At 33.1% G+C, this 14,646-nt stretch overlaps 1 protein-coding gene across 1 annotated transcript; it reads left to right on the top strand.

The window, feature by feature from the left end:
- The first annotated feature begins 6,987 nt into the window (after nucleotides 1-6,987).
- LOC148874046 (self-incompatibility protein S1-like) lies at nucleotides 6,988-7,434 on the top strand. Its single transcript, XM_088952487.1, has one exon. It carries the CDS (start codon nucleotides 6,988-6,990, stop codon nucleotides 7,432-7,434), a length of 447 nt encoding a protein of 148 aa, XP_088808613.1.
- The last annotated feature ends 7,212 nt before the right edge of the window (nucleotides 7,435-14,646 follow it).

Raw genomic sequence — 14,646 nt, 5'->3', positions numbered from 1 at the left:
AATACCATAAAGTTGAATACAAACAATGGATGGCTTGGTTTTCACATGGTACCATGTATAGAAGTGTAAATCGGGTCATGATTCCCTCCCTTAGGATACTTTAGGAGGTTGGCCTGGCACGGCCCCTGAGACCGTGCAAGCCTGTTTTGGGCTGTGTCGTGACACAAGGTTGGGTTGGGCAGGCTGTGGGTCATACAATGTGTGGGCCTAGCCCGTGTTAGGCTAGGCTGCAGGCCAAGCCTTGGGCTTGGGCCGAACTAAGCCAAACTGTTTTTTTTTTTTTACATTTTGATTTTTTTTTTTTTGCTAAGTAAGCACTAGAACTAAAATACTTCATTTTCCTTAGTTCCTTTGAGCTTTGGAAACAAATTGGAAAAATAAAATCTAACAAAGAAATAAAAAAAAATACTTAAATACTTAACAAAATACAAAATGGACAACAAATTGGAAAAAAATAGAAATTTTATTTCTTGAATTTGAACAATACAATAGTCAATGGATGAATGAAATATAGAAAATGGAATAAAATATAAAAAAATGTAATACAATTATAAATTGAAAATAAAAAATAACATTGTTGAAAAAATAACAACTAATTTAAATAAAATTGAAAAAATACAATAGTTGAAATATTGAGTATACAAAAAATAGAAAATATTGACTTCATAATTTTTCTTCAAGCTCCACCTCCACCTGCATTTTCATCATCTGCTTCAGGTGAAACATTAGGTGTAATGTCATGCCTCCTTTGACTTGTAATCAATCATCGGCCATCCAACCAATCTTTAAGGCAAATGCACATCTCTAAACTTTCATCATTCATACAACTTCTCTTGTTGTCCAACTTGCTAGTACTTGCACTAAAATAAGACTCCGATGGGTAAACACTAGAGGAGTTAGTAGATCACGTTCCATGAAGGCAATGACTGGACAGTTTTTTTTTTATGTCCTCTCCACCAGGCTAAAATATCAAAACTATCCCATTCCTCTGAATCGCAGGAATCAACTAAAGTAGAAAAACTTGCTTGTAAATGAAGAGGTAGTAGATTTTTGCATCTTATTTATTAGAGACTGAATTTTATCTTTTCCACTATTGGAACTAGCTATTTCAGATGTGGAACCTGCACCTATACAAGATTTCCTATGCCCTACCACTTAAGATTCATATAAACTATACATTTTAAATAATAAACTATTAATTTCTTCTTTTTTTTTATTTCCAATTTCAATATTCATATTTTCACAATATGATTCAAGTAAAACTTGTAAGCCATATTTCCTAATCCTATGATCTAATATTGTAGTTAAGCAATAAAGGGTAGAAATTTTCTCCTAATATTTTTTAAATTTATTTTCTATTATTTCAAAAATACTTTGAAATTGTGGATTTTTCCTATATTTTGCAAAACATTCACTAATCATAAATAATTGATTAACTAAAAGACAACTATTTAAGTAATAAACACCTGAAAATTCATTAATTGCATCGTAAAAAAATTATAAAAAATCTTTTATACAAATTGTCATTTCCCAATCTTCCTCAAGTATCATATCGTGTGACATTTTTAGCATTATAAAAATCAATAAGAATTTGTTTGTAAACAATACAACTTTCTAACATAGAATAGGTAGAATTTCATCTATGTTGAACATCTAATACAAAATGTTTATATTTTAAACCATAATTTTGACATAAATATTTAAATTCTTGTTTTCTTGCTGTAAAACTTTTAATATATATTATATAATTTTTTAACTTTAGAAATATAATGAGAAATAATATTTTAAGCATCTTGAATACATAAATTTAAGATATGACATGCACATCTAATATGAAATAATTTACCATCTAAACATAGTTTTAATTGAGATTTTAAAATATTTATTATCATTATCAAAATTGATAGAAAAAAATTTATTTCCAATTTCATAAATATGTAAAGTATTTAAAATACTCGCATTAATAATTAAGCTAGTATGTGGCCATTCAAGCCTAGTAAAACATAAAATTCTTTTATGTAAAAACAATTTTTCATCAATAAAATTAGTAGTAACACAAATATAACTTATATTAAATCTAGATGTCTAAATATTAGAAGTAATTGCAATTTTAGAATTAAGATTTGATAACATAGGAATTAAATTTTGTTTATATGAATAAAAAAAATTTAAAGCATATGTTCTAATAATATTTCTAGAAAGTTTTTAAATTGTTGATTTATAAATCTATGTAAAAATTTTTCAAGTTTAGTATCTTCAGCTAATAAAAATGGATTTTCAGCATGCACAATATATTTTGCTAACTCTTGCCTCATTTTTTCTTGGAAATATTTAAAAGTACCAAAAATATCACTTCCTATTTGTGCTTGTGATGTTTCTTTTCCTTCTTCTTCTTCTTCTTCTTTCATCATATGGCGTCTCAAATGTCTGCCCAAGTGGACAGTACCACTACTACTACTGTAGCTAAAGTCACTCATACATTTTTTATAAATGGCTCTCTTTTCCTTCCCCTCTACCTCCTCTATTTTAAATGTTGTCCAAATCAGGATAATCAACCTAGTGTTCTTCTTTTTCTTTCCCCTACCTCTAGCAGTAGTAATAGGGGTGAGAATGTCAATAATATTAGCAACATCCATATCGGTGTTAACACTATCATATTGCGACTGAACATCGACGTCGTCGACATTAACCACATTGGGGAATTGGTGTTAAGAGCGAGAGGAGGAGCTGACCATTTTTTTAATTATAAAAAAAATAAAAATTAATTTTATTGCACTTACCCGGATTGCCAATTCAGAATCTCAACTTGATTTCAATTGTTGAAGCCTCTAAGTTTCCCAAATTGCTAACTTGAGATACCCGAGCAAGCCTTCTTCTTATTGAAACTTGAATCAAGTTGAGAATTGGAGATTAGAGGGAGTATGAGAGTATATGTGAGAGTATGAATGTATGATGTATGAGAGATTGAGATTTGAGAGAGTATAAGAGAGTATGAGAATTGATGTGATGAGAATGGTGGAGGATAAGGCTATTTATAGGAATTGGAAATAATTTAATTCTCCAAAATACCCTAAAAACTAGCCATTTTTAATTATTAGGAGGGGTATTTTGGTTATTATAAAGTCATTTATCACTTTACCTAAATACCCCCTAAACTAGCTGTTATATAATTGTTGGGGGCATTATTGTCATTTTATCTCCCCTTGAAGCCAAAATACATAAATACTCCCCTATATAACTGTTTATAGCTATTGGGGGTATTTCTGTAAAAAAACCCCAAAAAGTTGAAACTAGCCATGGGGGGGTCTCCAATGGCTAGTTCTTTGGGCGGGAAACGCTCGGCCTACTACGGGTTTGTGGGTCGGGTCGTGCTAGCCCACGGGCCACAGGTAGTGGCATGTTAGTGCGGGTCGTGCCAACCTAGCCCGTAGACCTAAAACCCCAAGCCTGGCACGACCCATACAATTGTACCATGCTGTGGCACAACCCATGACCATCAGGCTGGTATGGCTCAAAATTGTGTTACACCTCTAACTATATTTGTGAAGCCAGGCAAGTATCGTATTATATAGTAAAGATTTTGTTTGGGCATTAAAGTAGATTGTAGGAAAAAATTTGGTGGAATGGAAAAGGAAGTGATGGAATGAATGAGAAAGGGAAAAATGGTGAAAGTTTTCATATTCCATTGTTTGATTGCAAAAGGGAAAATAAACCATAATAACAATTATTAATTAATTAATTAATTGGAGAACTTAAGATCCCTTCTATATACGATACAACTGTTGTCTGATAAATGATTGAAATATGCAGGGCATGAGGCATACCTGCACCCTAGAATGTCCCATGCTTGTTTTGAAAACTCGACACCCACCATATAGGGTAGGGTAGAGGTTGAAAATGTAGCGTGAATCCAAGACAGAAGCATTTGATCCTTTTCATACTATGATACGAAAGCATGATCATTCTTAGTTAGAGCTGGACTAGAACCATTAATGATTGGTGACATCAAGCTTGATGGGTACTAGATTAGTGATATTTGAAATCACCTTTGAAGGAGATGATTACTAGCATTAAAGTTGTAATGGTATCCTCAAAGTGTTGAGATTCATTCAAAGCCATGACTGGATCAGATCGAGGTCTGTTGTGAAGCAGGTGCTCTTTATCTTTGTAAGAATACAAGATAATGATGAGAGATTACAAGACAAAGATAAGTACAAGTACAACATTTTAGTGTAACACATAACAGGAGGATAAGATATATCAAAGAAGATACAATAGTGGGGTGTTTACATATAAGCCACACGTGCTGAATTGTATTAATCCACTATCAACACGGCCCTCATCCTAGGGTGGAGACTCTACACCACGTAACTATGATGCAGAAAAGCTTCTTGGAGGTGTGAAACCTATTTTCCTTGCGGTTAGCCTAAGAACAAACGGGTCCCAAAGAAAAATAATTTCTAAAAAATTCATAGTTTATACCATCAAATAGTTCTCCCATGGTCTAAGAAGGCTTCAATCATTATTTACTTCTCTCTGTTCCAATCAAATCCTGTTTGCTTAAATCTTAATTTTGTTAATTCTTTATACCAACACTTTAGATCTTGTATTTTGTTAATAAGACTTAATTTAGAAGGAGTACAAATGTAAATACGCAGAGTGCAAAATCTTATATTTTGTATTATTTTTTACATATTTGTACTGAAATATTTGTATTTGTACTCTTTTCCAAACTGAGCCTAAAGGCTTTGGTGTTGAACTTCAAGCAAACTTCTAATTAAAAACTTTGTCAAATCTCTTTCCAAGCATTTGGTTTTAGCCAGCTTGAAACCACTCCCCTACTTTGTACTTGCATTACTAGTAAATCTATGAAAACATTTTTTTTTAACAAAAGTCTAATTTGCATTACTACTGGGATGTATCATCAAATTATGTGGTGTTGACTACATTATTTGGCATCAATTACAATCAAACACATTGATTATTATCAAAGTTCTACATCATTCTACTACAATTAGTGTTATTGAAGCATACATGTCAGCCATATGCACACACAATTAATTATATGTAGGGGTGATCATGGGTCAGGTCGGGCTGGGTTTAGCACTAATGATAAGTGCTTTAACCTAGACTCAAGCCCGGCCTGGCCCAGCCCTACATGGACCTGGGTCGGCTTACGGCTTTTCAAGCCTATGACATCTAATAATAAAAATTTAGTTATTTAATTATTTGTTTTAAATTAAATTAAATAAAATGTAATATATACAAAAAAATACCGCACAAGTCCAAGGTAATTTTTGGGCTTGGCTAAGCTTTGGGCTTATCTACAAAAGAAGGCATGTGCCTCATTTAATTCTTTGAGTTGGAATAACACTAAATATCAAGTGTCTTTCCAAGCCTCACATTGCTTAGACAATGAGAATGAAGGCCTTGCCTTCATCTATATAAAAGCCTTGCCTAAGAGAACAATTTATATATTTGTATTGGCTTAAATGTTCACACAAGTATTGACATGTGCCAACTAATTAATATTTATTTATATGTTAAAACTTAAAACATTTAACTTGTATATATATAACATATATAATATAATGTTATAATATAAATTTAAAAATATATATTATATTGTATTACAAGTTGGGCCAAGCCTGAGTTGGGTTAGAAGTGTTGGGCCCATGCCTGATTCAAAAAATTCTTGGCTTGATGCAGGCCGGGTTTACACACAAAAACCTAAGGCCAGGCTTAGAAATTTGCAGGCTGGGCTGGACCAGGCGAAGAATGATCACCCCTAAATATATGCATCTAATAGGAGAAATTGTATATGTGGTCAAAGTCACAAGTTATTTGAGATCGACGACTCATTGAAAGCTTGATCAATAATTCAAATTGTCTAAATCAAGTTTTAGCCCAATATATAAGCTTGTTTACTAATCAAGACCAATGAACCTTGGTTTATGAAGCTCATAAACTTAATTGAGCTTATATTATATATAATATTTTTAGTTTTGATATGTATAATAATAAATATTTTTAACTTTTTATTTGTATAAATTTTTATTTTTTTATACAAAGCCTGAACACAAACTCGAACCTTAAGTTTTTCTGCTTAGCTAGGTTGAAATGGTCAAATATTCAACTTGACTTTGATTCAGATCCACCTATAATCTTGATTAGTAATTGGTTCAGTTTTGAATGTATGACCCCGTTTGATTCAAATACCTAGTAAATGCAATTACCTTGGTAAGCTTTTCCTGAGAAACAATTACCCAAGTAAGTGCATTTATCCATGTTCTTTTATTTATCATATAAATAAGGCAATGACCATTTTAGCTGTAAAAATCTATTATTAAAAAGGGTATTTTTGTCCCATTCAAGTGTTGGCAACTTTTTCCCTAGGTGGAAATGTTATTTATCCACCTAGAAGATTCTTTGGTCCCCTCTCAAAACTTGAAAAATAACATGTGATTCTTGTTGAATGAGAACCAAAACCCCATTGACCAATTTCCCCCTCTCAAAATCCTAAAAAATAACGTCCCCTCTATATAATAGAACCGATAATGATGAGAATACATGTGATGCATGAGTTCCATACATGCATGGAAGCTAATCAATGCGGGGACGGTTTCCTTCTTTTAATGAATTAATAGAACAACAGACAGACAAGCATACTTGTCTTGCTTGACTTAATTTCTAGGAGTGATATGATCCAGTGGAAGCATTCACGTTGGATGGGAACCGTGAACCCTAACATGTTCACCTCTCAATTGGGTCGGAAGTTTTCCAACCAATGACTGATGTGATGAACATAGTATAGGACTCATCAGATGGGCCCACTCACTAGAACCACTACTCCTAGTGTCTGAAATTTCACTACCTAATTAATTAATGTCCTTTGTCAACTATTAAATACGCTTAATTAGCTCTCTCTGTCTCTCTATATATATAAATTGCCAAGTATTGCAAAGACAGATCACCAAGAGATCCAAAATGGGTAGTCAGTTCCGCTACTGGAGTTTCATGCCTGTTGTAGCCATGGCAATGATAATAGTGCTCAGTTTGAGCCATTCATCAATGGTATCGGGAGCTTTCTACTCACAAATTGAAGTGACATTGGTCAACATATTGGAGCCCGGGAAGATCCTCCACGTCCACTGCAAATCGAGGGATGACGATTTGGGTGATCACTACATTCCTTATTCTCAGCCCTGGTATTGGAGTTTTTATGACAACCTGTTCGACACCACACTCTTCTGGTGTAAGATGGATTGGAACAAGACAGGAGGGCCTATGGTAAGCGGTAGCTTCGAAATATACCATGCAAGAAGGGATTTATATCGATGCGGCAGTGAATGTTTCTGGAGAATAGCGGAAGATGGCCTTTACTCTTTAAATAGCCGCAAGAATGTTTGGCAAAAGTTATTCAACTGGCCTTAGATTTAGTGTCTCAAATGGAGTACTATGAAGTCTGAAAATTTCTTGTCTGCAGAAACCATGAATAAAAGGGTTTTTCTTTTTCCCTGCAATTGTTAATTTAGATTTAGTTTGAATGTTTGATGCAAGAAAGCTTAGTTCTTTGGTTGTGTTTGTATTTCTTTCCTTCAGTTCTACATTAATTTCACTGGTTGTGGTCGTGACATGTCCCCTTCTCAAATCTTCATCTTTGGATTCCTGACCAGCTTTAGGTTTAGTGCTTGTTAATTATTATAGTTTTATATATATATATATTGGGTTTGAACTTTTAAGATGCTAAGCAATTAATCATCGTTCTTCATTGCAAACTATTAATTGGATGGGTTCATGCTCATCTTTGCTCACTGAACTAAAAATTTTGGTATTATAAAAAGGCCAAATTTGGTATTATGTCAAAATATTTGGAGAGAGTAGAAATACAAGTATTTGCAGGTAGCAAACCAGCACATTCAGTCTCCCTTCTCAGCTAGATAACAGTGCTGCAAAAGGTGGCAAATGTGCTGTTACAGGTGGTAAACCAACACACCTGTCTCACTTTCAGGTGTATTGACAGTGCACTGAGTTAGCTTGCTGAAAGTTTTTTGATAGATAATGTTAGAGTCTTGAGCTCAAACTCAGCTCGAGTCAAAAACTCGTAAGCTCAAGCTCGACTCAGCTCGAGCTTGATTTGAGAAAAAAAATGTTTTATAAAAATAAAAAATTATATATAAACAATATTTTTATTTAATATTTTAAAAATAAAGAATTATAAGAATTAGTTATTATTATATATAAAAATTAAAATATTATATATATAATATTTTTATTATAATATTAAGAATTATAATAAACCATCAATGCTTAGACAAAAAGGATTCCAAACACTGAAGTGGGCTGAGGTATTGAAGCACCAGCTTACTCTACGAAGGAAGAAAAAGGTAAAGAGAGGGGACCCAACCCATGTTGGCATCGTCACCCCGAATGCCATTAACCATACTATGGCTTTTTTCTTTTCTAGGAAATCAACGTGTAAATGGTTTTCTCAAAGATGGTGTGGGCAGTAAAACAGATGGCTAATTAATTTAATGAATACTATATATATCGAAGCAAACAAATTAGATTTGGCCACACAACTACTAATTAAGCTAGACTTTTCTCTGCACATGAACCATGGAAAAGATATTTTTATTATATTACTATTACTGTGAAAGTAAGATCACACAAGGTAAACTCCAACCCTTCAAAATAAATAAAAAAAGATATCTTAACGGTGGTAGACTGTAGACAAATCTGAAGGACAATATGGCACATTAGTGAAGCCAAACCTAACTTACAGAGGAAACATATAAGAGGCTACGACTCTTAGGTCAATGAGTCAAAATTAATTGTATTATTTTGTATGCATTTGCATTGCAAAATTTTGTATTTATATTATTTCTAAACTGAGCCTTAGCTTATATTGTAAATCAGAAAGCATTAGCCATTTGAAATGGTTGAAGTAACTAGCTATTAGTCTAATTAATACAGACAATATGTAAGATAACACCCATTCATGTGTAAGATTTAGGCATTGTTTGGGAAGAGTGCAAAACTAAAATTCCAACTTGACCTTACTAGTATCATGAAACATGCACTCACAATTTTAAACTCTTTCTTGTGCAATTCCTCTAGAGCCCTTTCAAGAAATCCACATTCCTCCAACAGAGATATCTGCATAAGAAAATAAAAACATGCACTCATAATTGAAGTTTGTCCCACTATATATCAAAATTTAGTTACAAACCAAAGCCAAAGAAAGATGGTCCAAAACAAACTCATGGCATCAGGCACCAATGTTTTTAGCTGGATTATTACAAAAGCTGACCCAATTTAAAATTGAAAAAATTGAAAAAAAAATCTATCTGGCCTAGAAAAATGAAGGAAATAGGAAACATGAAGGACTGGGATCTATGGAGAATGATGAAAATTAGGCAAAAGCACTTGCACATGATTAACACTATCAAAGGTTAGATAAAACCTCCATGGATTGTCAAAGGTTAGCTAACATTGGATTAGGTGTTGTTATTGTGATGTGGGGCCACTAATTTTAAGCCCCAAATCTCAGACTCTTGCTTTCTAGAGGCCATGTGGGCAATGGTTTAATGCCACAGGTTTAAGGTTTCTTTTTCTACAGTATCTTTAAACTACTTTGGTTTTCCTAAGTCATTGATTATGCATGTACCAACTGAACATATGAATAAGTGGATGCCAAAGTGGATTGGGCTGCCCTTTTATCATGGCTTTATCTCTGTTCTGTGTGAAACATTAAATTAAGAGGTACGTTGGTGTATAACAACCCAAACATCATCTGTTCTGTTCTCTTTTCTTTTTTTCTCTCCTTCCCTAATCTTGTATAAATCAAGTAAAATGTCCACCCTCTATGTAGGTCAAAAGCTCTCACTTTGTACTAGTGGAACAGAGGTTAGAAACTACAGGTTCTGTATTAGGATCCTTGGTATGGAAAACACCAAAGCTTAAGCGTCTGAGGGCGCCTCAGAATACTGATAGCCCCTGGTGTCTATGCAACATATATCAGATGACAGAATTTTGCCTATAGTCAGAAACAGGCATGCCACTAATAACAGATATCCTGATGGAAATCTCTGCCACCTTACATACCGGATGACAGAATTTCATTTAGAGTACCATCAGCATCATCTTCTTTGAGGTCCTTTCACATTTTCCAGAGTTGACCAAGATCCTGCTTTTTGCCAGGTTTAGCAAACATATTATGACTAGCTTGTAGGAGGGTGCATGGATTCTCTATGTCTACTACAATGTCGTGTTTATTGGACAAGCAATCTTAGGTTCACATTTATCCTACCTACAACAGAAATGTGGAATATTCTTAATACAGTTCCCCCTCCTCTTCTTTGTTAAGATGGTTGATTCTTCTACATATTGAATCAAAGCAAAGCAAAAAAAGGAATAGAAATATAGAATCTACTATTGTAAAAATCCAAGGAGCAATGCTGCAAAATGAATCAATAGAGCCACAAATACAAAAGCACTTATGCGTATGGTAACCACATCCTGCCTGCATTTAGCAGAGAAGTTTGATCGAGTCAGACGCGATTATCCTTATTAGGGATGGACATGAACTGATTTTTTCACAAGTTATTTGAGATTGACTCATGAAAAGCCCAATATATAAGCTTGTTTACTAATCAAGACCAATGAACCTTGGTTTGTGAAGCTCATTAACTTAATTGAGCTTATATTATATATAATATTTTTAGTTTTAATATGTATAATAATAAATATTTTTAACTTTTTATATGTATAATTTTTTATTTTTTTATACAAAGCCTGAACCCAAACTCGAACCTCAAGTTTTTCTGCCTAGCTAAGTTGAAAAGGTCAAATGTTCAACTCGACTTTGATTCAGATCCACCCATAATCCTGAGTAGTAATTGGTTCGGTTTTGAATGTTTATAATAGAATCGATACTGATGAATACCTGAGCAGCCCCTAATACAACGTAATTCATTTATAAAGACTACAGATTATTCATGACTTCCATACATGCATGGAAGCCAAACAATGCGGGGACGGTTTCCTTCTTTTAAGGAATGAATAGAACAACAGACAGAGAAGCATACTTGTCTTGTTTGACTTAATTTCTAGGAGTGATATGATCCAGTGGCAGCATTCACGTTCGATGGGAACTGTTTGTTAATAATTTATTGTTTTTGTTAAAAATCATTAATATAATTAATTGAAATTACTAAATTACTAAATCATAGCATTAATAAAATATAGATTAATTATTTTAAAAAACATAACATTCCTTCCTTATAATAGTTATCGGTTTTCATTATCGTTGACAAATTCTGTGCATCACAAGGGTCTTTGCTAGTAAAACATAAACTAATAAATTCCTTAATTAGTGTTTAAATTTCTTATTTCTATTAGTATTCATTATGTTTGATTTTTAAGTGAAATTGAAGCACTTTTATTTAGAGTTTTTTAAGGAAACCAAATAGATAAATGGTGGTGAGAAAGGATAGCCATGTTACACTACACGTCTTATTATATATAGGGCATATCCAGATCCAATCCGACTTGAAGATCTGGTCAGATCTAACATATGGTGATTTATATTCGAATCCATTAAGGAAAATCTAATATCCGAATCGGATCGAATCTTTAATAGGTTGAGGTTAAACAATAAAACATAAAACAACAAATTTCTTAATCAACGTTTAAATTTCTTAATTAGTATTTATTAAGTTTGATTTTAAGTGAAATTGAAACATTTTTAATTAACATCCAAGGAAACCAAATTTCTTAACTATGTTTTATTAATAATTATTATAATATTTTGAAAACAGGATTGGAATCGAAAATGGATTCGGAATCAAAATCAGAATCAGAATCAGAATTAGAATCACCTATTCCTAACGCCTATTTGGTTCAGTTGGGAACCGAAATTGGATTTTATTATGTTTTACTTTCTTATATTAATTATATAAGAATCATTACTTAATTACTATTATATTATTAATAATAATATTTCTTTACATTGTGTAAAAATATTTATATATTATTGTATTTAAAAATTCATATATTTATACATTATTATTAATTTATTAATATTTTATGACTACATTTTTCATGGGTCTCTTTAAAACTCATGAATAGGAATTCCATCTCTAGGGAGGCCTAAAATACCCAAACGTCTCTCTCTCTCTCTCTCTCTCTCTCTCTCATTCCATTCCTTAGGGGGCCTAATAAACTATCCAACCTCTCTCTCTCTCTCTCTCTCTCTCATTCCATTCCTTAGGGGGCCTAATAAACTATCCAACCTCTCTCTATCTCTCATTAACACACTCTTAATTCTCTCTCTCTAATAATATTATATTTCTCTCTCTCTAATAATGTAATATTTCTCTCTCTTTAATAATATAACATGTCTCTCTCGTTAATACAGTCTAATTCTCTCTCTTTAATAATATAATAATCCTTTCTCTCTCTTTCTTTAGTAATATAATATATTGATAATAGTGTAAAGCTTTATTAGTGACATATAATAGTCTACAAATTTATTAGATTTATTGATGATAATGATTACTGTTTATATTTTTAAGGGAAATTGTCTAAAACTCACAATGAGTTTTCAGCATTTATATTAAACTCTAAGCTAACCACAACTTTTCAAAACGTCTAAAATTCACCATGTTAGTAAGTTTTTATTTTCCAAAACTCACCTTCCGTTGGTGCAACGTTAATTTTTCTTAACAGAGGTGTCCATGTCAGCATAAATAACACTTTTATAACCAAATCGCCCTTGAATGGAAAGTTAGAGGAAAAGGGTCTTTTTCATTTTTCAACTTTACTTTTTTTTACATTTTTAGTGTTTTTGCTTTTTGTATTTTCTTACATTTTTCTATTTTCTACCATCTATTAAATTTCTTGTATTTTTTGTTATTTAATGTTTCTTAACAGACGTGTCCATTGGTGTGTCTGGAAGCATGTCGTTAGCCATTTCGAAACACCAGTTTTAATATTTATAAATTTACCGTTTCTCACAAAAAATATAAATGCAGTAAATGGGTGAGAACGGGTCGTATCCACAGGGAAGCAAGGGAAAAATAATTATGTACTTAGATCCGGGAAAGAGAACACAAAGGGGAGTTGTAGAAATATAAAATTAATTAATTAAAAAGAAAAAATGGAATTCATTAAAACCAAATTCAAACAGTACTGAGAATAACAAGTGCATAAAAATAAATTACAGAAATAAATAAATAAAAGGAACGAAATAAAAATGTCTGAGAATCCGATTAGAGGTAGTAGTGTCTAGATCTCTCCTTCGACCCTAGAACTTCTCGAGCTAGGCCTTCCGTCTTACTTGATCGAATTTCAGATCTGTAGAAAAGAAATAAAGTACAAATTAAATCTAATAAAAGTAAAATTTATAGAAAGGAAAAATAAACTGAAAATTAAAGAATAGAAAGTAATTCTAAAACTGAAGAAAAAATGGTTGGGATTCAAATCTAGAGGTGGTAGTAGTGGTGTTGGCGAACTGCAAGTAGGAACCCCTCCTCTTGCTCAGGTGTCCTTCTCTTCCTCTATCCTTGAACTTCTCAAGATCAGCCTTCTTTCTTACCTGGGTGAATTGACCAACCCCTTCTCCAGGGCCCTTGGGGTCATTTTTATTTATAATGGTGGATATAACTGGAATTAGAGAGAAAGAGGGGGGTGATAGCTAGGTTTTAGCAAAAATATGGGTGCCCTAAGGTGTAGAATGAAGGGTTAGGATGTTTTTAGGGTGATCCTAAGGCTAAGAAAAAAAGGAGAGGGTGATCAATATTATGTAGGGCTGAGATTTAATGGCTAGAAGCTGAATGGTGAAGATTAGAAGTTAGGTGGCTCCCTAGGGTTAGAATGCTAAAAAGAGAGTGCATTAGAATGGATGGTGGAGATTAGAAGGGATGAAAGGTGAGGATTTAGTAGTTAGGGGCGGCTAGGATTTGTTAAGGATGAAAAGAATGAGTTAGAAGGCGCCCTAGGGTTTCCTAAGGCGTGGGGAGCATGATAATACAGTAGGAGGGGCGCCAAACTGGGTTTAGCAACTAGGAGGCGCCCTCCTGCTTTTAGTTTTTCACAAAAACACCCCCTCTCTTAGCTGGATTTCACACAAGCTTCCCAAAATCTGCATTTTAGCCATTAAAACTTCATAGTTTTCCCTAGAATTTGCATAGAGACCCTTAGAGGCCACAACATTGCATTTAACTGGGAAAATGATACATCTTGACTATTCTAAGGCCGAAGATACCCCTGAATTGATGCCCTTAAGGCATCAAAATGCAGAATTATCACACCCCCTAACTTAAACATTGTTAGTCCCTTAGCAATTCAGCCTTAAAATTACATTGATCATAGAGATCTTTCCCATCTCAAGATCATCCCTGACAGAATTAGTCAAGCATCCTAATTCCAGCGTCCTCAAACTCCGTATAAATCAGTATTGGGCTTAAGGGGTAAAACTGTCTTACTTTGAATATTACAGAAACTTGGTTTAAAAATCTTATTTACCCTTCCATTTGCAGATTGTCTTGATAAGCTGATGTTGAATTTTAAAATCAGACATGTATTCTTCTTACCATTTCTGATAGTGGATTTCTACCCCTAAACTTGATATGCACACTTATA

Source organism: Nelumbo lutea, chromosome 1 (genome assembly GCF_056320005.1).
Source record: "Nelumbo lutea isolate HS-2025 chromosome 1, American lotus-T2T, whole genome shotgun sequence".
In the NCBI taxonomy this organism is placed as follows: domain Eukaryota; kingdom Viridiplantae; phylum Streptophyta; class Magnoliopsida; order Proteales; family Nelumbonaceae; genus Nelumbo; species Nelumbo lutea.
Note: the sequence above shows the minus strand (reverse complement) of the source record. Positions and strands in the feature narration are given on the sequence as shown.